The sequence below is a fragment of the Mesitornis unicolor genome, unplaced genomic scaffold, assembly GCF_000695765.1.
Source record: "Mesitornis unicolor isolate BGI_N332 unplaced genomic scaffold, ASM69576v1 scaffold23292, whole genome shotgun sequence".
NCBI lineage: Eukaryota > Metazoa > Chordata > Aves > Mesitornithiformes > Mesitornithidae > Mesitornis > Mesitornis unicolor.
In genome coordinates, this window is record NW_010168848.1 from 29,176 (window position 1) to 56,259 (window position 27,084).

At 41.5% G+C, this 27,084-nt stretch overlaps 1 protein-coding gene across 1 annotated transcript in view; it reads right to left on the reverse strand.

Annotated features, from left to right (window-relative positions):
* The window catches only part of CLUAP1 (clusterin associated protein 1), a 65,672-nt gene that overhangs the window by 7,409 nt on the left and 31,179 nt on the right, over positions 1-27,084 (reverse strand). The window contains exons 9-10 of the mRNA XM_010179167.1: positions 15,249-15,321; positions 5,025-5,132 (exon numbers count right to left, since the gene is read on the reverse strand). Of these exons, the coding sequence (XP_010177469.1) occupies positions 5,025-5,132; positions 15,249-15,321 (181 nt within the window). The remainder of the gene's footprint in view (positions 1-5,024; positions 5,133-15,248; positions 15,322-27,084) is intronic.

Here is a 27,084-nt window from a genome sequence, read left to right on the forward strand (position 1 = left end):
AGCATCTTTTTCCTACCAAGACTCATTTCCACAACAGAGAATGACGCAACATTTTGAGAAAAAAAAAGTGCAGAATTGTTGACCATCTTGTATTTGTAAAGATAAATGCACTTGTGTACATTTCTTGGTCTTGGACTCAGAGATTTAATTTCATTTAGGAACCAGAGAGAAGGGAAGAAATAGACTAGTTATTTAACATGCTTTTTAAAAAATCAGGCAGATGACAGCCACAGGAACTCAATGTGAACAAGACATCCAACAAGGACCAGGCAGCTGTTGCACTTTCCTAATTGAATCCCTCCAGTAGCCTTCACACTGATGGCACACTTGTAGTTTCTGTGCACCTGGGGGAGGTTAAAGGGAAGGAAAACATCCTAGAAATTCAGTAGCTGAAGTCTGAACGTGGTCATGAGCTGGAGAGAGAATTTCCATAACTGGAGTCTAACGAATTTCACTGAGATCAGGACTTTCCTACTTTTCATCTTGCATGCTATATGGAGGAATTTGGAAACAGGACTACCACATAGGCTGGCCTGGGAAGACTTATTGCTACTATGTCAAAGCTCCAGTTCTCTCTACAGGAGTGACAAAATGAGGGTCGCAATAGTATCATCTGCAGGCTTTGGATATCTGCTGCTCTGCACACGCTGCCTCTGCGAGATGCAGCTGTACAGGACTGGGGAATACTCCCCTGGCCTGGCTACAGCATGAGAACAGCTGGCACTGGCAAGCCAGCCCATCTCCACAGAGGCATGGGACCATGCTCTCTGTCTGCCCCTCAACTCATCTCTGATTTGATTGTTGCATATTTGGTTCCACTTCTTCCAATGCAGTACACTTTGCTTTCTTAATAAATGCCCTTTATTCTCCTCTGCTGCATTCAGAGATATATTTCTTCTTGCTGTGTTAAGCAGCACAGTTTTTCACAGGCAAAAATTTTATCTATTTGGTAGCAAGTACACTCGCTCACCTGGCTGCCAGCAAATGATTACCACATTGATCCTCTGGGTCACTTCTGTGAAGGCTCCAAGAGAGCTGCTCTCTCTGTTTGACTTTGGACTGACTGTTTGCTGAAAAACATTCAGAGTTTTATAAAGCTGTTTTCCTACAATCAAGACCAAATGGGCCTGAAGTTATTACTGTCTTGGTAGTGAAACGGTCTCTGTTGTCCGAACAGGACAAAAACACCCCTTAACACCAACACTATAAAAGGAAACATAAGAGCTAAAGCATTTGGATAATTGGCAGCGTGGAACAGAGGGTGATTTACTATAGACAGGCACAGCCTCACAGTTCTGCAAGCGTTGATCATTTCTGCTTCATTCAGTAGCATTTTCACTGCCTACTTTTTTGCAAGCACAGTGTGTGCCAGTCTGTCATGGCCAACCCCATCAGCCAGTGCTACTGCTGGGAAGAGGAGAGAGCCTGACTTTGCTCGTGATTCCAAAATGTGTTTCTGAACTCTGGTTGAATGAGACTGGAAAGATGGATCTGCACATGTAATCAAAACATCACTTCGAAATCTGCCACTTTTGATAGCATGGATGAAAAAATTCCACTTTCATTCAAGGGGAAACTGGAAAGGTTCTTAGGAGGAGAAAAAAAATAAATCTACCAAGGGTTATAGTAAATTCATGGAAATCACGTCCAGCTCAGGAAATCCTGATGGGGGTTACAACAGTCTGAGAGCAGGAGGGAACCTAAGGGAAGTTCCTGCACTCCTTTCCGTGTATCTTCTTTCAGCCAGTGCTGGAAACAGAAGACCAGGCCAGATGGACACAGCCTGACATGGCACAGCAGCTTCTACATTCCTAGGACAAGATTTTGCATTCTCTACCCTGATGTCCACCGCACCTGTACATGAACAACCATCCTGCTGCAAACTACAGGTTTATGGCCCGTTTTAGTCAAGAGGTTTCTCCACATTGCAGACGGTTAAGACCTTCAACACTGCAAGAATTTATTTTTCCTTGGCTCTCTGAAAACAAGAGTCTTATTCCAAATGCCATCACTAACTCACAGTTCGACCTCAGGGAAGCCCATGCATCTATTTTATTCATGTAACAGCCTCACTTACCTATTGCCAGGCAGAATAAAAGTGGATGTGATTTTTTTATTCACACTGACAATGTCAAAAATAAAAGTTCTAGATGATAAACCAATGTATTCTCTAAGTTACAAACGTAAATGATTAGTGACACATGGATTCATAATAAGCTCGATCAGGGAGAAGACTTGCTCATAATTGTGATATTGAGACAACACAAGCTGTAGTTTCACAAATGTAGTAAGCCAGCATCTGTCAGTTTGGCGATTATCCTCAGCCATTTATTGTCACCCTCAAGCCTGCTCCCTCTCTTGTACCGAAACCTTCCTGGCTTCCTAAAGCCAGGTTTGCTGTATTGCTGAATCAGAAGCACTGAATGCAACGGAGACACAAGCTTCAGAGCACATTACAGCTTCCTCCTTAACCTGCTACTGCCTATTCCTCTTTCTTCATGGAATAAGGGTTCAATTTGCTTTCTGTACCACAGGAGCTAGCAGCCTGGCGTGTCTCCCCCAGTTAACACTATTTTCTGCTCCATGGGGGACTAAATCCTATACCTTTAAGTCTTTTAATTGGCTAAAAGAATAAAACCAGGAACAAAATTGTCAGAGCCACATGTAGCTTGAATTTTGCTGCATCTAGACAAACCTGATAAAAGGACTCTTGAGGGTGAAAGTGTGTTGATTTTCCTTAATTATACCAAGTGGCTTAATAAGAGAGATTATATGTCCCCAAGAATCTTGCCTCTATAATGGCAAAACACGTTGGAATACTTCCCCACCTACCACAGACTGAGGAAGTCTTATCTTACAGTATTAATAGCCTGGAAATTAGAACTGTAAAACCCAGTAACAGCAACTACAGGAACTGATCACAGTGGACCATTTCTCCTTAGTCTGAGATCAAACATGGCTCAAAAGCACTACCATGTAAGAACACATAAATCTTCAAAAGAAAGTAACTGAAATAGCTTGAATTGAGTCAAGGAAAAAAGCAGTAGTTAAAACAAATTAAGGCAGCGTAACAAGAACATTATAATTACATATATTTTAAATGCAAACTACCTATGCTGAAGAACATGTACAGATTTTTAGTGTGTTTAATGACAAATAGCCAGTGAATGTTCAGGCCTGATTTTCTAAAGAAGCTGATGCACCTGACATTAATCTCAGGTCTTGACATGTCTCCAGCACTTCAGTTAGTGACGATCACGCAGTCAAACATATAACCTCACTATTGATGAGGGACCTGGACCAAAGGGGTCTATTTTCATTGATGGAGAGGTGCAGATCTGAGCCTGTTTCTCAAGGCTAGAAGTGCTTGTCACATAAGCGTGCACTCTGGAGCAGGCTAGAGCTCCTGAAGAAAAGCTTTGGCCTGACTGGTATGTCTTGATTCAGTCCAAGCTTCTGTTCCTGTGTTCTGGACGGATAAGAATGGGCAGGACTGAACGAGCTCACTCTAACACCAGCAGCAGAAATACCCCAAGATTGAGTTTTCCTAAATAAAAAGTGTAGACATTTTGAACCAAAGCCAGTGGTACAGACAGAGCGCCTGCTGTTAATCTTACAGTGTAGCTACAGCTAGAGCGACTGGGTGACTTGCCCAAGATAATGATGACCTTAGCAAAGCAGAAAAGTGAGCCAACTGTCCTTCCTTTAAGAGTCTAACAATGTTTGTATACTCACTGCCAGCAGAGATTGCACTGGAACACTGTAGGACTGAAGTGGTGTGAGTTAGAACAGAGGAAATACAAGCTTACTCATTCTGGAGGACCTGCAGGAAAGGCATCTCAGGAGCCATTTAACACACTTGGAGCTGCTTCAGTAGTCTACAGCAGGGCAGAGGCAAAAAGAGGACAGATAGCCAAGGGAGGCTTCCAACTTCCACAGAGATAAGGAGGGTAAAGATTGGGTGGAGACTGTGTAGTCAGCAACAGCATGCTCAGAGTATGCAAAAGTCAGAGGATAATTATCAGCCAGAAGTAGTTTACTAAACACTAGGAAGAGACCCACAAAAGCATAGAAAGCAATTTAAACAGCACGGCAAAGAAAACAGCTCAGGGATTTGAACAGCTTGATTTAAGTCTGACAAGCTAAGTCTGACAAGCTAATGCTAAGTCTCCAGTAAGTGTAATTAAGGATAACAGAGATTTTCCTAGAAAAAATTCTACAACTTTTATAATAAAGCTTTATGCTCCTAAAACTGATATTAAAGCTGCAGCCGGCACCCACATCACTAGGTTATGATGTCCTCTGAGATGAAGCATCACAGTTACACAGTCACTTCCAGAGCTCTATAATCTGCGTACAAACGTTTTCTTTGAGAAACTGCAATGTAAAAATCCTTAGTGAATATTAAGGCTCCTGGCAATTTTCAAGAATGTTCAAGTTTTATGAAAAACAGAGGAACTGAGGATAAAAATGCCTGAATTATATTGACTTGAGAACTTCAACTTCTTTCTCTAGTCTCAGTCAGAGAGGGAGAGCAGAAAACAGCTCAGAAAACACACATATTTGCAGTTTAAGTAACAAGATCCAGCAGAAGTAGTGCACACGAAATTACCCACAGAGGCACTTCATCCAGAGTCCAAAGAGGCTTTTGCTGATGGTCAGAATCACTCACCGCTAACAAGAACACCAAGGAGAACTAACTTGATTTTCTGGTTTCATTTTGCTTGGTGACAGACTAAGCAGAACATTTCTTTTTCCACCTAAGTGACACACAGGCCCTCAGACAGAAATTTCTCTGAGTTGCTTCTGAACAGGGCTTTAATGGCATCAGCAGCCAGCGGCTGCAGCTCCACTCCACGTACGCAGCGGCAGAAGCCAGACATCCTTCCCTGAAAGAAATAGCTCGGGTGTGTTGCACCCCTGACTGTGCCAGTGCAGGTGGCTTTATGGACTCGCTAAAGATCTACTCAGATAATTGCAGCATATCCTTCTGAATAAAGACAACTAAGGAAAGATAAAAATACCTTGCAGTAGTGTTCCCGTGGTGGCATGCTGCTTCATGATCTCCCTGTCGTCCACTTCACTATCGGATCCTTCATCATCATGAATCTCTAGGTCAGAATCATCGTTATCTGGTTAAAACAAAAGCAGTTGATAAGTATCGCTCAAACCAACCCACAACTCAGAATAGCAGTTGGACACAAGAGATGCTATCAGTCTCTGCCTTTGTTCAAGTCCAAGATTAATAAAAAATGTGGTTGCAGACAAAGCATTGGCTCTACTGATGAGCACAGGGAAACAGCCGATGTCCACATCCTAAGGAAGGCGTCCTTCTAAACGTAAGTGCCAAAGAAGCACACAACATAAACAATTGTCTTAGGACAATCCTTAGCTCATACCATAAGGGCCATGTTCTAAACGCACTCCCTGGGTATGAAGCATATGTACCATCAGAAGGTGTTATTTCAGCAACTGATTTAAAGATAAAATTTTTTTAAAAGCATTTGGAAAGTATGGGCTTATTAATGTATCTCCTAGTCCTTTATCCTGACATAAGCAATATCAGAACCCGACTCTTGGTCTTTCATTTAACCATAGGTTAGAAAAGCACAATGAGACATCCCCAGATACATTAAAGCAGTTACAGCCAAACCCAAGATGCCTGGAGAGACAGGAAAGCTCTCCAAGATGCAGGAACTTCTTCAAATATTTTCAGAATCTGCCCTTGTTTTCCTCTTCCTATCCAAACTAAAGCCTACTTAGTCCCTTACTCCCAGTTCCCCAATCATTGAATTGGAACAAACCTAAAGGACTTTGATTAAATTGTCCTTCAAATGTTTTAAAGGATGACAGAAGTCTTCAGATACTTAAAAGCGCCTGCAGAGAAAAGAGAAGACTGTTCTCCGCGTCAGCGGTACGAGTCCTGCCTTGAGGCTCACATGCACGGTCAACCAAACTGATTCTCCTCTGAGCCTACTCTGAAGTAAAACAGTGGGGGGAAAGTTGGCGCAGAAGTGTGTGGAAAGTTCAGAGCAGGCTCTGCTCCATTTAAGTCTCCTTCTAGCCCATGAGCTTTTTCCCTCTCTCCTTGTTCATGCCAGCCCGCTTGTGCAAGCTCCTTGGCTCACAAACTCCAAGCTCTGCCTTCCAGCTCCAGCCCACTTATGGTTATTTACTTTCCTCTTCAAACATTCAATCAATGAGCCAGATCCTCAGCTCCCATCATCTTATGAACTCTTCTCACTTGTGTAGAGATGAGGCCCTCTACACCAGCTGATGCTACAGCTCAGAGCTGTGTGGTGGCCTGCCTGCAGGATCTTATGGAATCAGTCGTGCTATGACAAACCCAACAGGACCCTGGTGAGGCCAGCACCCAGCGCAGCAACAATAGCTGTTAATTATTTAGAGAAAACAGGCAATTCTTTCCCAGGTATATTTAATTACATGTCTGATCCAAAAATGGAAATAACTACTTTAATTATGATTAGTAATGAGCTGACACATCTTTGCAGTATTTAATTGCTGGACAATATACAAAGATTAGACATTTTTCCATAATCTTTTTCATTGTAATATTAAGTTAATGACAAAATATAATGGCAAGGGATGCATTTGATATCCTGGTAAGATTACGAGGCTCCAGAAATGTTAGCTACAATTTCTATTTGTATTTCACTTCCTTCGTGGGCAAGTGAAGGAATCACTCACTGCCGTGTGACCCGAATACTGTTTCTGTTTACCTGGTATTCAGGAAAACGAGGTTTTGTTCAGCCCTTGCCCAGGCAAACTCCTTGGGAAGAGCCACATGGAGCCTCAATAAAGGATTCAGGTTTGTGCTCTGTATGTTAACGAGTGGCCAGAGCTGAGGATACCACAGAGAGCCCTTCTGATTGCTTTGCCAAACCATCGCAATTTCATCTCCATTAGCACTTTCTACTTCTCGCTGGGATCTCCTGAGCATGAGCTGCCAGCTGCGATGGGGACTAATGGAGCCAGCAGTCTCCGCTGACAACCCAAAGTGGCAAACCCAGCTAACACCACTTTGGGAACGAGATTTACAGCAGAGAGGCACAGCAATGTGATTCTGGTTGGAAGCATGGCTGAAACAACATGGGGCTTAAATTTTACATTTCACTTTACTGGAAACCTTTTTTATTAAACCTTTTGTGGTAACAGACTCTGGGATATAACATGTAAAATATATTTCCCTTGGGACAAAGCAGCAGTAAGAAGACAAGAATAAATAGGGATGAATCTGCCACCTTCCTTCTGCTGTACGTAGAATGGCTCTTTCCTAACCACCCACGCTGATGTCTTAATGCTCTCCTGAATCATGTGAACCCTTCCAGCTCCCTGTCGCACACTCCTGGGCACTCCAGCCATTTCTGATCCATTTCAACTTGCAAAAAGGAAGGTTATTTCACCATATAATTCGCCACAGTACCTTTTCCTGTTCCAGGAAGATCCCACAGTGAATAAGTGCCTTGCAATAGAAGTGATACCTACTGTGGAGAGAGAATCAGTGGTTGGAGGGCCCCAAGCTGCTGCTTTATGAAAGGAAATGGTTTAAACACAGCTTTTTTCCCCCCTTACCCAGCTGTTTTCTTCTTTCCCTCAGGTTCTCTGCTATTCTGAAGCCCCACTTTCTCACACTGTTTCTTTTCTCTTTCTCCCCTACTAACTCAGATGTTGGAACTCTCGCCTGTCAGTGATGAAGTCGCAGTTTTCTGCTGTGCAGCTGATGTGTGGATGTCACAAACACCCTTGACAAGCCTCAGAAAAGTGTGCCTCATGCCCCAGCTCTTGCTCTTCTCTTTCAAAGCACGCTCAACAAGCCAAGCCACTAGCAACTGTATGCCCAGCGTTCATTTACGCCTTTAAAAATCCTGGATTGCCTTTCAATACAAATGAAGAGAAGACTCATCAGGTGAATTACCAGCATAAAAGAACAGCGCATCAGTTTTCTCCCTGAGTAGTGACTTTGAAGCAAATTTTGTAACGGATCTATGGTAAGAGTTTGGATTTTTTTTTTTGAACAGTCTAGCTGGAATTCTGATGCTCATACCCCAGCATGAAGCACCACTATAGTGAACGCACACCAGAGGATCAGAAAAGCAGCAGCTGCAAATACAAATCCAGCAAAAGTAAAATTTCTGCTGCCAAGCCTCCTGCCTGCCACTTGGAAAGATATTGAGCACCTTTTTCACTTACAAAAAAATAATTGTACTGCTCTAACCCAGCTCGGTGCCTGCTATCACCAAGCCCAGCTCTGCCCAGTACACCATCCGAGTTATCATCAGATGAGCAGAACTGTGCTGAGCCAAAATCCCAAGGACACAGAAGCAGAGCATATTGCTGAAAATGTATTTAAATACACAAGATAAAGACAAGCTGGGTACAGGCTTCTTACCAGGATTAAACGGCACGCTAGTCCAATGCTGTGCGTGACCCGTCCCAGCTAGAGCGCTACACGGTTCCATCATCCTACATCCCCCATTGTACATGCTCAGTGTGCCCAGTTTTCCAAAAAATAATCTTGGTATTCATAAAAAGGTGGCAATTCAGAAAGTATCATTTAACAACATATAGAAAGAAACTACTTGTTGCCCTAGGAGGAGTCACAACCACATCTGTGTAATACTGTGTAACAGAAATTACCATGCATCAATTCTGGGGAGACAAGGAACATTCTTTATGGACAAAATGTAGATTTTTTTTTTAGTATCAGTATAAAGCAACGAGGATAATAACACACACTACTACAAATTCCCACGTACTGGTACATGGAGTACAGAACACATCTAATGGAACTGGCTTATGAGATTTGCATGGGTTTATGTGCAGATTATTTGACTTTTCACAACAAATTGCTATTCAGCAATCCATGTGCCCAAATTCAGGCCAACATTGGCAGCTTACTGGAGCTTAAGGCTGGTATTTTAACAAGCTCCTGTATTTTTACTATGAAAAGGTAATCAACAGAACAACGCCCATTTCCCCACTGCTGTGATTTACTCTACTGCATGGAGAATACTGGCGTGGAGACTACCTGAGAGAGGATATAATGGGATTTTAAACTCTACTTGCCTTGCATTTCAACTTTTCCATTTCATAAAGGTGGGTTTCAGTCAGCTAAATTAGCAGTCCAGCCACAAAAGGTACATCCTACTTACAACTGAAAAACAGTGCTCTCAGAAGATGTGTTATTTGTTCCACAGCACAATTATTGTTTCCAGAAAAAGCCAGAGCAGATACCTGAACTGATAATACTACATTTAAATGATTTCATTTTTGGTAATTTGCAATGCTTGAAGGAAAACCAGCATGATTTAATAACTCACGAGTTATTTCATTACAGATTTGTTAGTTTGCATAAATATTCAAGTAAATGTATCCAACTGTAAAATAAGAAGGTACTGTGGTGAAGATAATGAGCACAATGGCCAAAGTTTATTGATATGCTTTAGAATTAGATATAAGTGTTGTTTAGCATGTTCAATTTCATAATAAAAATCACTGCTTTGAAAACACAGGCACTGGCTCCACAGCAATTACTGGATTCAGCAAAAATGTTGATTTTGGTGGAAAAACATCATGAGAAAATCAAGTGGGCAACAGACACTTGATCCAAAATAAAATCCATGTAATAAATAGCATGACATTTTAGAACAGAAGAAAAAAAGGGGTGGATTGGGATTTTAATGCATCTGAAGGGAGAGTGAATTTCAGTTCCCACTTGAAAGCTTTGGTTCTACCAAACCCAGACTCTCACCAAACTCAGAGACATTAGTTGTGTACATCAGCCTGAATACGTACATATTTGCAATTTGAACAGGAAGAAAGGCTTTGATAGATAAAGAAATATATAGAAAAAGTAGGGAACATCCTTTGTCCTTGCACAAAACTGAGATCCTTCGTCTGATCCCTCAAAACAATTCATCCTGGTACGAGAGCTATTGATGAAGGCTCAGCCACCTGTGGCTACTAAATTCAGCAGAAAGCTTGGATGTTCAGACCCACATATACTAAAACTAGGCAATAACCTACCAACAAACACCAGCCAGTGGGTTGTAGAGGCCTAAGTGCACTTTCTTACCTTGTTTGGTCATTTTAAAATGGTCTATTGCTACAGTATCCAAACTCCTATTTTTAACAGTAAGGACAATTAACCACTGCCCAGGGAAGCAATAGGTCTCTGTCACTTGAAATAATTAAAATTAACTCTCAATGACAAGCTCCATTTAAACTGGGATTTGTATTCCTGGCACAGGAATAAGTAGCTAAGATATTTGTTGGCCCATTTTATAGAGAGGTCATATTCGGTGACCATAACTATTTCTAATGATCTTAAAAGCCAAGAATCCATCAAAGTACTATTCAATTAGAATATGAATTTGCAATTATTTAACAAGCAAAACACAAGACTACTGTGGACAGATTCCAAGTGTCTGTTACAAGAAGATGGATGGTCTGAGCATCCTGCTGGTGACAGTGTTGAGCATTAGCAATATCATCCAGGCATCTCGGCCTTATGAGATTTACTCAGAGACTCACTGCTACACTTCCAATGCCGCAATTGTTGCAATGGGGCTTTCTGTTTCTCTGCTGTCAGATTTTCAAGCATCAGTTCTTCAATACAAAGGGTACAAGACATTCAGTGCAGCATCAAACTGCAATGGCATCATGCGATTTGCTGTCTGAAGCACAACATCTATTTTCTCTGTTTAACTGGGCAAGGCGATAGAGTTAAGCACATTTTGCTCGGCTGCCTAAAGAGTTAGCTCGGCAGGTAGAACAGGCCAAGAAACCACTTTGGTTGTGTATGAGCAGAACTGAAGTTCTCCAGGAGCATCAATTAATACTATTGCTATTCCTGAGCAATACTGAAGGAGTGCAAATTTCAAAATGCCACGTAACATGGATGTGTATTCACTCTACAGATCAAGCAAGACTATGCAGGGTGGGCTGACTGTAACAGCACAGGAGAAAGTGGTACATTCATTTTTAAAAAATGCAATTTTACAGCAAATACTTTTGCAAACTGTAATCAAATTCTGGGCCAAGTGTTACCCAAAAGAAATAAGGAAGTATTTTGAAAAATTCAAAGGGTTTTTTTGTATTTTCAAACCAAAATATTTTACTTTCTTTTAACTATAGTTTATACAGTCTGCTTTTAATCTGACCAAAAAAAAAAATCTTAAAAAGAAAGGGTGTGAGAAAGTACGTGAGAATGTATGTGAAAAAGTGTGTAAAAAACTAAGAAAGAAAGATCTGTAACTGATATCAGCTGATCAGTCTGAAAAAATGTATTTCAGTCTAGAAACATTTCCACTTGTTACTTTTTGCTCAGCAAATGTGTTTTCAACCTTGGATGAACCTGAAAAAACATCCTGAATTTCTGTGGTGGCCAGTGACCTTCCTAGTCCTCTCCTCTCCCACCACACCATTATCAGAGCCACTCTTCACATATCTACACCTGACAATAGTTCTATCAACAGCCTTCACAGTGCTCATCCGAGCAGTGTCTAATATAACGTTTAAGAGTCACTGTTCCATTAACTTCAAGGAAACCAAGCCCTGAGTTTCAGTCAGTTGGCATTTGTTACTTTGCACCAACCTTGGATGTGCCTCAAGGGCAGCACGCTGTGTGAAAAACACCGGATCGTACACTGGGTTCTGTAAGAGCATCTTATGTGAAAGAAAGATTACAAAAATAACAGCCATTTACTTGCCACTCATCACAAAAAAACATTTCTGTACTGCTGCAAATACTTAATTGCATATATTTTCATCATGTAAATAATACTCAAAGCCTGATCTGTAGCTAGAGTTCAATATCTTTACATAATTTAAGAATGGGTTTTCATATAACTTAGTGTTAGGCTTTTTTTTTTTCCAGTGCAGTGGTTTTATGGGGATCCTCTGTCAGAAATAAGAGATGATTTGCAATTATGCTAGAAAAAGAAAAAAAAGAACCAGGCTATTTCTGAATCACACTGAATATTTTTTGCAAATTTAATGTGAGTACCATGACATATCTATGGGCTTTCTATATTAACACAGACCTCCACAATTCAACCTACATGTCACAGCTCTTCCTTATAAGAAATACAATTCAGGTTTCCCTGGTGTTAGTTCAGCCTGAAACTCAACTGAGAGCTGTCCAAATTCCTGCAACCTCTGCTGCAGAAAAATGAACTGTTAATTTGCAACCCCTTCTAACCAAATTAGCAGGAGATAAGGTCAAAGGATCCAGACAATCAGAGAACTGCATCAATTACGAAGGAACGCAAAGGTAAGAGGGCTTACAGGGGCAGAATGGATGCTGACTTTTATCAGTTAATGGTAACAGATTTATCACCAGACTCCAGTCTATGCTGTTAGAAGAGCCTCATTAAGTGTTTCACAGCTCTCAGGGGCAAAGAGTAATGAGAGTTAGAGAACCTTCCCCTTTCCTTGCAGGAGGCACTGGCCCCACATGCGACCCCTTTGTGTAGGAGAGCAATGAAACCATTCAAACAAAGCTCGCTTCACCACCCCGCACCTTGAAGCTTTGGCCAGAGAGCCTCAGGATGCCGGGAGACATCAGCCCAGTCTGCCCACCTTCCACTTAGTGCAGCTGCAAGAGGAGGAAGCTGATCACTTCATCTCCAGAACCTGTTGCATGTGCAAGAGCAAGTCAGAGCAGGGTCTACTTTAACAGTCCCGCAAGCAGGTACAAGGTATTTGCTGGGTTGAAGGCCAGACAACGGAGTCCTAAATTTTTTTACAAACTGAAGATGGAAGAAAAGTTAGGATAAAAGCACTTTGCTTTGTGTGGGGGGCATTACTCAAAAATGCAAGTGGAATAAGTAAGGAAGTATTTTTTCCTTCCAAAACCTACTTTAGAAATATGTTTCTGATGGCAAAGAAAAGTTTCTCTTTAATCATCCTTGTATCTGTTTCATTAACAGGGCACATTCTGTCTTTAGAAGGAGAATGTAACACACAGAACCTTCAAACACAGGTGAAAGAAGGTTTGAGTGCTCATGCCTGTAGGACTTTACACCATAGACACAATGTCCACAGGACTTCTTGACAAAATCGCTACCCTCCAGACCAAGGTTGTAGGGCTCTCAGGAATCCTCTATGTCACAAACTCCATCCCTCATTGTGCTTCCCATTTCTAGTGTGAATGCCACTATTAACCCTCGGGGTGGCCTGGACAGGCAAAGCTGCTCAGTTACGCTGTGTTGATTCTGCTGCTGCTTCTTTGTTTTCTCTTGTGCAAAATCCGTATTTTTCTTGTGACTAGGATGCCAGGATTAACATAACCATTCTGTAAACATAGCCCTAATGGGGCACTATGCCATTTAAGACACCAACCTCTGCATTCTCTTATCAAAACAGATCTCCTGGTTTTGAATTGTACAAAGGGTATTATTTAACTAATAATGAGAGGAGGAGAGTGGGGTCTGGTGTAAGGGGAAAGCACAGCCTAGTACCTGATCATTATATGTTAGCAAACCATGGTCTCGGAGAGCTTTACAACATTCAATAAATTAACTTTGCAGCACCCAGTAATGAAGCCATGCTCCATGCTCGTGACTGGGCAAACAGCCTCCGAGAGCCAAATTTATTGTCTCAGTTACACCTCTGCAACTCTGTCTTTATCTGCACACGGTGTGGAAGTCTGCAGACCAGAGTTGACAAAGATGACTTCATTTTCCAAAGTTATGGGACAGTCAATAAATGAGCCAGCACTGAAAAATAGGATCCCAGTGCTCTTACCACTAGTATAAATACTAATTATGACAATTAAGTATTGAATAAAGATGTATTATGGTAATATTTTTAGGTCATTAAAAGTCATAGTCGTATGTTGTTAGGTGGCAGTTAAATCACTCACTAAAATGCAAGGTTCATATTATTTCAGAGATACAAAATGACCAAACAGTTTTCCACAGACAAGGAGAAAACAGGTCAGCAAATTTTCACATTACCCATCACACTGCTAATTACTGATGATAGATGTTCTTTTCCTCTTGAACTTATTTGCCCTGGAAAATGTCAGATGGTAGGACTTGGACTTTTTTACTCAAGTAAATCCTTGAAACAATTCCACATTCCTGTGATTTATATTACAAATCCTATGTTTTCAGCTAACACTTACTCAGTTTTCCTGCACTGACATAAGATGAGATCAAAGATTGGCAGAAATGAGCGAATTTCCTCTTTCATGAGCTTGCTCTGAAAATCTCTGCCAGCAAACAAACTGTAAAGCGCAACTTCTATGTCCTTACTCAATCTCAGCTTTCATGCACTCTCCCTCTGATCCTGAGAATTAACTTCCCTTCCATACGAAAATGCACATATTGCAATATTAAATTCACAAGGGTAATTAATGAGGAAGTTCTTGCTGATGCTTGGCTCAAAAGAAGCAAAATCTGGTTTGTTAGCTTTCTGCAGAATCTCAAGAGGTTATTATTCCCTTCTGATCCTCAGCTAGAATTCTAATTAATTAAGAGTAAGTATACAAAAAAAAAGAAAAAACCCAAATTTTAATTGCTTTCACACTTTGCAGGTACACAAAAATCAAGCAAATGCAAGCAGGCAAACATGGACCCCAATTTGAAGATAAGTAATATTAAAGAGGATTTCAAACTGAGAATTTTTCCACCTGTGAAAGTTATGATCTCATAGACACACCACAAAGAATTAATCCAAACACATAACTCCATGCCATGCAATGTGGCAGGCTGACTGCTGAGGACAGAAATTACACTCCAGTTTTGCAAGGCACACCAGCACACATGTAATACAAGGCAAGCAGTCCCACAAACCAATGAGACTACTCACCTACACACAAGCATTTTGCTAGGGAGAATCTTCTGACCAAGACTGTTCACAAACCAACCTTTCATCAGCAATCTCATCATGTTGGGACAAGCCTATATGGGCTTGGATAATATTAAAATGAAGCCTAAAATCTCCTTTCTGCAATTGCACAGTATGTTTAGTGGATGACTGCTTTCAACCCTCAGCACTGCAGGTAAAACTTACAAGGCAGAGGAGCATTTCACAGAGGTTAGGTTCCCTATTTCACTGTTGTCCTTTTAAAATTATTGTAATTCTACTCTTTCTAATATAGCTTGTTGACTCTGTCATGTATTCCATGCCCCTCTGCTTGTAAGTGGATACTTAAACATAAAGTAGCCAGTACTTAACAATTTCTCTGCTAACACAAGCTGTGAAAAAATCCCACTCACTTCCACTCTTAAGCAGGTGCTGTTCCTCTTCCTTCAGCCTGTTCTGCATAAGATGCAGCATGTTTGCTGCTTCCTGCAAGAGGTAAAAACAACTGAATTAGGAAAACTGCCACATTACCCAGGCAAGTAGCTACTCAGATGTTCCTACAGCAACAATTAAGGGCACTCACAGGTAGAATGAAAATAGAAAGCTTCAGCATTAAAAATATTTTATGAAAAAAAAAGGTCTTAATTGAAACATGGGAGCTCCTACTTACTTTGCCCATGAGGTCAGAATATAAAGCATATGCTCAGGTAAAACTGTGGGCTGAAAATCAACCACATATTCCCAGTGGCTGAAACCTCACTTAGCACATTGAAAATTAATTTGCTTGTCCTTATCCCACAGAAAACTACTGCCATTACAGAACGGAAGGGGCTTTCCTTGGAAAGCAGTCTTTGGTAGCTGTTTTCAACCAATACTCCATTAAACACTGTAAGTGGTTTGTGAAATGACTGCAGCTTCATAATACTCAAACCAAAACAGAATAAATTCACACATTTACATGCAAGCAAACAAAATGGGAACAAAACCCCCATCAGTAAACTGGAGAAGCCTATACTGTACTAGAGTACTATGGTGTTGAGGCACAAAGGAGAACCATGACAATAAAACTGCACAAGGTGGTCTGCTGATTTTCTTTTTTGAATATAGTGTGTTGTTAGATAAAAATATGCTGAGAAACATTATTGCAATGACAGTTTGATAAAGTTATGACAAACGCAATTCAGAGCAAACGGAAAAAGGTAGAACGAACAGTGGTTGCTGTGCTGAGGAAGAGAAGCAAATCACAAGTCTCAACCTATTCAAATAAAGGCCAATTTTAATAGAAAATGTTACAAAAAGGCCTACAAGGTCTTAGAAAGTCTAAGACTTGCACAGTCAATCAGGTAAGAAACATGACAGCTCAGAAGGGAAGCAGCAGGCTGATGGTAGTGGGGCAGTGGCAGTTTATAGACATTCTCATTGCAGCACAATGGATCAGTAAGAAAACACAGCTGGCTCTTTAGACAGTAACTGATGAGAGTCATTTTAATCTTCTAGGATGCATGCACTTGCAGAGCATCACAGACCAGGTAGACAAAAGAGACTCAGATTGTTGAACACCGCAAAGCAATTGTAGGAGGTGTTTCACTGAGTTCATGAGGTTCTCCATCCAGTTAGGACTAAAATCTAGCAAAGATACCATGACATTGAATTTTAGGAACTAAGGTGTGGTATTCCAATAGCAGCATCAGACAGAAAAAAATATTTTTAATGGCATCTAGTTTAAATTTAGGTAATGTTAAGGGTGAATAACAAACCAAACTATCAATTGGGTCGGTAAGATATGAATACATACAATCAGATTCAGATGGTACCTACAATACTAGACAGGTAGCAAACAACTGAGACAGATTTAGCCATGAATTTTGATAATTTTAGTCTTTTCAATTCCACTCAAGCAAGACAAGTAGATGGGAAAACTAATTAACTGGGGACTGAACTAAGATTTTTCTGAGTCTTTGATTTTTCTATGCAAAATACCCATGTAATTAAAACCACCAGTTGCTTTGACATGGTCAAATCGGCACATTTACAGCGCATTTGCAGAAAGGAAACACGGGCTCAGCTGCAATATCCATGGGAAAGAATGAAGAAAGTTAGAAAAGGATCTTAAAGTGGTAGAATGGTGGGCAACTTTTTTTACACTTCCAGATGGAAATATGTATCCATATGTATGGCAATAGAGTGGTAGCTGAGAAAGGAAAATCTTCTCCCACCAACCTGCAGGCAGCAACAAAACCACCAAGTCCCAGCCAGCACACAAAGACGTTGCTGGAAACAGAGGCCTGGGAACTGGCTGGAATGATGCATCACATCTTGGCATAAACTTTTCTGTCTTGGGACTTGAAGTCTATTCTGAAAAAGCTTGCAGAGAAGATGCTTATAGGTGGTAAGGGGAAGTGATGTAAGTCATTCATACCTGGTGAGAAACCCAGGTCAGTGCCTCTCTCAAGGTCACAAAGTCTCCTTGGGACAACTACGCAAAGTGTCTGTCCTACAAACTCTCCAGTACTAATAGAGACAGCAGCTCCATGGATGCTAGGAAGACTGCTAATGATTGTAGAAATAACATTGCAAAACACAGAGAAAATAACATAAATAACAGAAATAACACAGCAGGCATGACAGCTTCCAGGGCTATAAAGCAGAAAGGTCATGATGCAAAATCATTTTGAATGAGACACTCCAACAGCAACCTGCAACAACATAAACCACTGAAATCTCTGAAGTGATGGACATATATTCTGCAGGGAGAAGCTAATTCCACCTGCAAGAATGAAGAAGAAAAAGACACAATCATATTTTTACAACTTGTTTCATGTACTTTCAGAGCATCTGAAATGCCTTATTTAGGAAACTGCACTTCTTTCTTAATTCCTTCTATAGGGAACAAATGACTATTGAGGACAGAAGATTATAAAGGAAAGGGAAGATGCAAGGATGCTGTGGACAGTGTGGTTATGGTAAGTGGGCTAAAAATGCTACTCGCCTCCTCTCAATCCATGCTGTTGACCACAATACAAGTGATCTCCACGCACTGCCCGTAAACCTGCCCAGCTCAGTCCCACTGAGACAAGTAACCACTGCGGTGATCACCATTTTCCATCCATCTCAGTGTTAACAAAGCCTTTTTTAAGACTGATGAAAGCTGAAATTAATATGGGCATGAGGCAAATTTTCAGAGGTTTCTAGCTACCAGTTTCCTTTAATCTCTGTAGCACATGCCCATTCCAAGACCTCCCTCTGCAACAGCAGGTCCCAGCATTTTCTGACTGAGCCTCACAGTTGCCATCTTCTATCCCTACCTCTTCCTCCCTACGTGGTTTCTCCAAGTCAGTCAGAATACTTCAAGATGATAGTCAGTGATTTAAACAAGTCTTGCCCCTGTCCCAGCGACTATTTACAGTACAGCCCCCCCCCCGTGCTATATGTCTGGGACAAATCGAGTAAGTGAAGGATCAATCAGCCACCTGAATTGCAGCTGCACTGCCTGTTGCAGCCTACACAGTGCATATGGCAAAGACAACCTGCAGGAAGGAAAACCAGAAAGAACATTTCCCAAATGTCACAGGGACAAACTCATAAACCCAGAAAACATTTCTAAAATGCTCACAGAGCAGTGAAATAATAGGTACAAATATAATCATTGCCTAATACTGTAATACCAGGCACACATTAAGACAGCTGAAGCTGGCAATACAAATTTAGTCAAACAAGCAGCCGCTCTCCCCTGCACCCTGAGCCACCCGCTCGTTCCCTTTCATCATCCTTCTGCTCTGGTGAAGCATTTGAGCAGCTACACAAAAGAAACCTGGTGAAAACGAATCCATCAAAAAAAATAAAGCCAGGCAGATTCTCCACTGCAGTTCAGGATGTGCCTACACTGATACTTGGCTGGCACAATGCAGGATGCGGTGCTGCAGTCACAGGAAAAACAGCAGGGGTAAGAAGATGGGGGCTACTGTTAGTTTCAGCTTCTGAGCTGGTTTATGGACATAAATACAAGAGAAATAAGGTTTAAGAAAATGGTTTAACCATACAGACGAGCCACTTCTCCTCCCTTTCCTCTCACTTGTGCTGCTGCCAGCAGCTCAGCTGACCTCACAGTAAGCCAGCCCAGAGACTGGCAGGAAAAAAATGTTGATTTTCTACTGGTTTAGATTTCTGAGTAGCTCAGTGCATGGTTGGTCAAACGCCACTGTCAGCCCAAGGGAGCTGCTGAGATAGCACGCTGCGCCTTTCAACAGCAACCCATCACTGCATCAGGATAGCTGTGCTGCCAGTCTACACCCTGCAAAAGCTTCTAAAACAGGCAGCAACAAAAACTCTTTCCAAAGGGCAGCCTCAAATCAGTTGGAACCAGGAGAGCATCAGTTAAGTGCTATCTGCAGTCCTGAACAAGTAAGATCTTCAAAGGAGGGGGCAGAAGTGATGGCAGATCAAGTATCTAGAAAGTAAACAAAATTTATCACATCATTTTTTAAAGTTATATACTCACTTAAAAGAATCTGTAGATAAATCTTAGATCTGTTAAGTTAGTGAAAATAAAAAGAGCTTTATTGGTTTAAGATTTTGGGTTTAAAAACAATACCAACTTTTAAACAGCTGAGTCACTGGCAGCTTCAGCTCCTCTTTCTGCCTGCTGCTTTTACTGACTACAATCTCAGGCTGCATTTTCTGGCCTGACTGTGTTCCACCTTCACTGCAGACACCACTCCCCACCATTCGCATCATCTGAACAGACATGATTTCTGTCAGCTCAGCAAAAACAAGACCACGCTCATCAGTGATTTTTTTCAGTTTTAGGCTGGCCTCTTCTGCGTGACCCAGGGATTCTGAAATGTGGCAAGGAAGAAGCAAAGGGCGTGACAAACCTGTCACTGTGGATGCTATTTCAACACATAACATCATACAATGGACTAGCACTCCGCACAGGACAACAGTCACACTTTCAGCACTGAGTGACAGAGTGACAGGTCCACGAAACAAGAGATGTGGTCTTGACCTTGGGAAGCACCCAGAGGGAACAGCCTGGGTGCCTCCAGACGCTGTACAAGCAGGGGCCAACATTTAAGCACCCTACACAGTCTCTCCAGTAAACAAACAAGACTGAAATGCTGCAGGCAAACACTGCATGTATCTTACTCTGCAAGCAAACTTTACCCAAATAAGTGTCACAGCATCAAATTAACACAATTAACAAAATGCCAATTAACACAAAATCAGAACCAGTCTGCCCTGTCAGAGGGGGCTCCCAGGCCTTCCAGGACACCAGAGATCCTCGGGGATGAAAATCCCACTTCAGAGGCAGGCAGATCTCTGCTGAGATGGAACTTTTCCGTCCCATACAGCATGCAGCATTTTAAGGTATAAATCTGCCCTTGAAGAAGTTGGCCACCTCGGAGCAGCCAGCCTAGTGAAATGGGCAGCAAGGCAGGACTTTGTTGCTGACATTCAGACCCCCACAACAACTCTGGCTCCAAGGGACCTTTGGCAGTCCCCAGACCAAAGTCCTGCTCAAAGGTGGATCAGCAACGGGATCACACCACAGTGCTCAGGGCTTGACCTAGTTGGGTCTCAAAAACCTCCCAGGAGAGAGACCCATCAACCTCTCTAGGCAACTTGTTGTAATGCCTGACTATCCAAATGGTGAAAAGTCTCCTTATATCATCAAGTCAGAGCTCTTTTTCATTGCTAGTAACTTGTCCACATCTTTTGGCATATACAGGTTCAGTTCACCTTAGTCACCAGTTATGCCACTAGTTTTCCAGAGCAGGCACCTTATCTTGTGTCAGATGAACAAATGGTCTACATACACTCAATAACAACAGGAAATAAAGAGTCCTTTAGTTGACATACCAGGCCAAACAAAGGCTTTTAAAACATACAAGTTTCACCTATGTTTACAATCAACTGTGCTTTTTTCATGCCTGTTTTCTGTCCAGTTCAGCAAGAATGTTAGCCATCTTCTAAAGCACACTGAATGCACTAAAGATACACTTTTTGTAGAATGGAATTTGAATGAGATATTCCAAATCTCAATCTACTTCAATTGGCAAAGCAGATGACTTTACATCTCATATCTGACTATGAAAGTCTTTGGAAGACAGCAATAAAACAAAACACAAGTTTAATCTACTGCTCTACAGACAAGTAAAACGTCAACTGTGAGTCCCTACAGCTGGGTGAAGGTGAGTCAGCTTTGAAAATCTTTTTACAGATACGTATGCAAAAGCAGAGCCTGAGAAGTGCTTTTTTATTTATTCACTATTTTTTATATTTCTTGGAGAGAAAGATTACTCAACAGCATGCAATTACGACTACATGCAAACAACACACAGCTCCGCGCAGGGTCTGAGGTGGCAGAAATTGGTTTGGGGGTTTTTTTTTGTTTTTAAAACAGAAACCAATGTGCCACCATGGAGAATATCCTCCAGCAGCAGATTCAGAGACAACACTGACCCAGTGTGTGATGTTGGGCAAGTGATCCAGGACTTGAATAAGCTGCATGATTTCTTGATTACCAGTCCTTTATGATTTACTTAATGCTGCTCAGTATTGTTTCAAACAATAAAATCAAGTTGCTGACATAATGAGACTGAACAATTCTGGCCCTGCAGACTGCAAAGCACCAAGTCTAAAAAGGCTGAAAACCAGAAAGAATTAAAATGCTGCAGCATTTGCTAATTTAAAATATCTCCATTTTAAAAATTCTTTTTAAGGTTAATCTCAAAGTTTTATTGGGAAAGTTGCAGAGAAAACGCTAGTGGGATTTTGAATACAAAGACTCTGTACCCTGGAGCTAGCTGGCAGACAACATGGTTACAAACAAGTAGAAAGAAAAGGAAAAGAAATGGGGAAAATTGGAGGCGGATATGTATGAAAGTACAGCAGGACAACAACTGGAGCTTGCTGACTTTTTTTGTTGTTGTTCAGATGCTAACAATACAATTCTTGCCTAGGCTATTTCTTCTATTCTCAGATACCCTCCCAATCCCAGAAATCTCTCAAGACATCTCTCTCTATGTACAACCTTTGCATTTTACTAAGGGCAAACAATGTTTCCTTCTGGGTTTGTTTGTTTGTTTTTCCTAGTGATTTGCTGGAGAATTTTGGTAATCCTACTGCTCTGTAGCACTCTTAAAGTGAAGCAATTTGATGATGGATTGAACCACCTCATCTTCACCTTGCCTATTAATCTCAGCAGCTGTTTCTTGCTTTGTTATAGAACAAAGCAGCTGAGATTAGCTCCTGCTATATGCACACTACGGGATTTGTTTTTCATAATAGAGTGTTGCCACCCATTCAGCAGGGGTGAGATATAAAGAGGAGGAGAAACTGTGTGGTTCCTGAACAGAGAATGTGACAGTACTCTTAATAAGAGGAAACTTGCTAGGTACGGCAGAAAGGTAAGCGAACACAACACTCAACATGGCCAATTAAAGTTCATGTTAGCATGAGGTGCCACCCTACCCAGAGCTGTTAAGAACTGAAGATGATGCTTTGTAACATGCTGAACTACTATGAAATACCTCACCCTAAATTCATGCCCAGGTTTATGATCTGAATTGGACCATGGCTATAGTTAGGCTTGACTAAAAGTGACTGCAATGCTACGGATTTTTTTACCTTTTCCTGTTGAGGAATGCAAGGCCATGGGAGAGAGAAAAAATCCACCTGAAAAGAGAATCTTTACCAGCAGGCTTGGTAACCTACGAGGAGGGCTTCAAACAAGGTCAGGGAATGATGATGATCATGGCCTGACGAGACATGGGGGCACTGTGATAGGAGGCTCTGGTACGTTCCTTGTGAAGGCAGCACAAGCAGGAGCACAGCTCAAGTGCCTGTGCACGAGTACATCACTGGAAACAAAACAGGAGGAATCAGAGGGTGCACAGGTGAAGAGCTTTGATCCCACCAGGCTTACAGAAATTCAGTGAGATAGTTCGCATGTTTGAAGGGTTGCACTAGATGGATATAGGCACTCTAGAAAGGACAGGCTGGGAGGTGAGGAGGAGGGGCTGCTCCCTCTGCAAAGAGCAGCCTGAATGTGCTGAACATTGCCTTGTGACAGGTGATGAGCCCTTTGAGAGTTGACGGTTAAGGAACAGAGGACAAACTGCTGATCTATAAAACAACACAGAGCATGCCACATAAACTAATATTCATTTTAACACTGAACTTTTAAATGCTTATTATTAGCAGATGATTTCACTTCAGTTAAAAAAAAAACACAAACCCAAAAGACACAGCTGACTACTTATTACCAGAGGGGTCCTTTTGCTTCCCATCTCTTGTCTCTAATAATTTGACTGGTACTTTTGTTTTCCTACAAAAATTACCAAAACTGAACATTAAAAAATTCCTTTCCATCTCACACGATGCTGCGCTCAGTACAGAACCACAGTGAAGCTGGCATAAAGCTGCTTTGAGCCAGCCATAAAGCAGGACCCCGGCCTTCTGGCACACGGACAGATTTTGCATCTAGAGGCTGTTGTTGTTTGATGATGCCACCTCATTAATGATGAAGTGTTGTCACTGTGATAGAGCTTTCTGATGAACACAAGAGCAGCAACCTCATCCACCCCCTGATATTAAATCAAGTACAGTGCTTTGGAGAATGCGGTCTCAAACAAAGGAGGCACTGCTCCAAATACAAAATTCGGCACCAGAAAAGAAAACATGAGCTTGTTCTAGCAGATCCTCTCTATCCTTCATCGAGGATACTTAGCAAATACTTAGCTTTTACAGGCATTTATACATTGTTACCATTTTGGCCTAAGGAACATCTGAAAGCCATCACCACTGGCTATTTAAACTTTTTCAGAGGTCATCCTGTCAGTGGATGAGCACACATTGAATGAATTGAAAATCACCAGCCTCTATTATAAGACCATCTGTCGTCTCCTTATTTTCATTATTCCCATTTTCTCTCTCACTTTCATGTGCTGAAACAGTTATCGTCTTTCATCATTAACAGTAATTTTACAGTAATCATTTCTATTGAAACACATACAAAGCATACTTGAGAGTATTTTATACAATTAACTGATACTAACCAGAAATTCACCAACTGTTATCATAATACTGGCACCACCAGTGTCAGTGGAAGGGGATGGGGATTCATTTCTGCTGTAGTGGCATTATTTGAAATTATTAATTTGATTCATTGTCCTTCTTCAGAGAAAGTTTTTTACTCTGAAACTCTTCTTCTGTCCCAGCCATTACCTGTCATTGACGTATCTATCCAGAATCAAATTCTAATGAAAACCAGCACAGCTTGTACAACTTTACAACATGACTCCGTCTTTCTAGGTTATTCTTTTTGTGTGTTAAATCCTGCTAACCTTGTGTTTTACTGCATTTTGCAGAAGTGTTCACTGAGAGTACTGTAATAGATACAGTGAAAGTACTTCAATAAATGGGGCAGAAGAGTATTTATTAGTCATGGAAGCTGACAGAGTAACACTTATCCAAAGGAAACACTAAATCCAACTTAGTACTGAGAGAGGCTCAGCAGAAGACCAAAGAGCACCCATGTTGGTCAGACCACAGCACACAGGCACCACAGGATGTAAGACACTCCCCCAGTACATTCTGATACACCAACTGCAGTGATCACATTTATCAAAACAAACAACTAGACCTGTTAGATCACTACTGAAGTGCACCTTCATCAACCAAAGTCACAAAATACCTCAAAAGTTTCTTGAAAGGTTTACAATTTCAAGGAAATTTCAGTTCAGTTGAATTCAGAAATTTCAAGTTCAGTTAATTAACTGAACTTCATTCGTGGTATCATGAAAATTAGGACAAAATTGAAAATGTTTTCTAACATAAACGAAATGTATCATCAAGATAAGCTGATAGCAAAATAAAGTCTAGCATGGGCTCTTATGATGACTTTGTTCTGGGGAAAAGTCTTTAGGAAAAGATACTGCTATCACAGATTACTGTGGGAAAGAGGAGCAAGGAACAGGCTGCCCAGCTGAGCCTTTGCATGGAGACATGGATTAGCAGAAGGCTACGGACAAGGTGCAATTTATGGCCTGGGACACCTATGGTGAGGCTATTCTAACAGAGCAGCTCTTAATGCTACCAAGCTCTGGTTGCACAAAGCCAGACAATGAAGTGTACTCGAAAAACCACACTTGAAGGAACAGCATGCAACACAATTCACAGCAAGTATTTTAAAATCAGATTGGTTTAACATTTCTCATATACACTTCTTCCTAAAGCTTCCATATTTACTTAGCAAGTTCTGACTTCAGGACGTCCAGCTCAAACACTGCAACAAGCACTTCTCACAGCACAGATAAATTGGAGCTGGAAGTGAACAGCACACTTCACAACATGAAGTTGAGAGGTAGTGTCTTGAGACTTACGACAGATCAGTTACTGTTCCTCTCGAACAAGCAGGCTGCACATGAAGGTCTTGCCTAGACATTAATACCTTCCTTCTGGGAGCTGAAAAGGAAGGCACTAAACAGAAAGAGCAAATTAGCTCAGGGAGACAAACTCCAACTTGGTAATTGTTTGTTCTTGCACTATGGAATGGGTTTCTTGACTTGCCCTGTAGACAAGGGTGCCGTGTTCATGCTTTGTATGAACTCTTTGCTTCTCTCTACAGCTCTCCCCTCTTATCCTCATAAAGTAAATACTTAATTCTCCCAGTGGCGTGTTTCTTGAGCAACTTTTGGTGCAATATAAAAGCACACTTTTTTCTGTGCCTACACGTTTCACGACTGGACTGGACAAAGTCCTGTGCAATGTGATCTGATGCCATAGCTGACTTTGCTTTGAACAGAATTAATCTGTGAATCAGTAACCAAAAAAAGCAGGCTTAAAAGTTATTTAGCTATTTTGACTGGTTTTCTATTACAAAAATAAAAATCAACCCTAAGTTTTCCATCTCAAATACGCATCGCCACTGCTGTGCTGTACTTAGTTTTGGCAATATATAAGAATGTATGGCAATTCAGGGAATTTGACATAAGCTACATGAAAGCTCCCAGAGAGGATACCAGTCCAGGTCTCTGCAACCTTATCCCCTTCATCATGATCCCTGCCAGTTCTGGAGTCAACTCTGGCTCTGAAGAGCTTGAGGCTTCAAATCTTCTTTTACTCCATGACCTTCTCTCCCCTCTCTTTGAGGAGCTCCAATGATAAGGATCCCTTCTTGCATGCACACATGCGGCCTATTTTCATTACTTCCTAGGCCAGCCAGTCCTCCCCCACGCCTACACGTGCATTTTGCACAGTACGGATCACTTCTTTTCAGACTGATGTAACTTCTTCCTTGACTATCTCCATTCATTCAACAATAATGGGAAAGAGGCACTATAAATTATGGAGAAGCCTTCATAAAAACAGATGTATACCAAATGCTTCTGCTGAATTGCTTCTCCAACACTGCTCCTAGAGCACGCTTTGCTAGGCCACCAATGAGAGGTGATTCATTATTCACATAAATTGGGCTTTTTTGAGAGTGAAGAGTTTTGCGCTGTCAAGATTCACCAAAAGAAGTATCACCATAAATGCTTTTTTTCAGTTGGATAAAGCAGCATAGGAATCCTGCCTACAAGTACATGTAGCATGTTTACACTAGGTTAAGGTTTTCCTTTCAGATCCAGCAAGATCCAGATTCAATAAAGACGGCTCGAGGCTTGAAGTCAAAGGCCGAAACAGGACATAAGAAATACTCTTGATCCATCCAGGAACCACAAGTCAGAGCCAAGGGAACAGAACATCAGAGGTAACACAGCACCGAGCACACCGCTGAGGATTTATGTGACTGTCTACGACAGGGCATAGCTTGAGAGGGTTGGGAAGAGACAGAAGACAAAAGGATTGGTCAGGCACTGGCACAGGTTGAAACATGGGACTAGTTAAGATCACAGGCCTTTAAATTATCCCCAGAACTAAGTAAAAAATCGAAGAAAAAACCCAACAAACCCTAACATTTTCTGCCCAAAATTTTCCAGTTGAACTGCTTTCATGCAAGTCAGCACTAACGCTCCGGAATTCACCACTGCCTGAAGTAATGTGACAGAAGATGGACTTTATGTTGTGACTCTCAGAATCACAGCATGATTTGGGTTGGAAGGGACCTTAAAGATCACCCAGTCCAACCCCCCCTGCCACGGGCAGGGACACCTCCCACCAGCCCAGGCTGCTCAAAGCCCTGTCCAACCTGGCCTTGAACACTGCCAGGGAGGGGGCATCCACCACTTCCCTGGGCAACCTGTG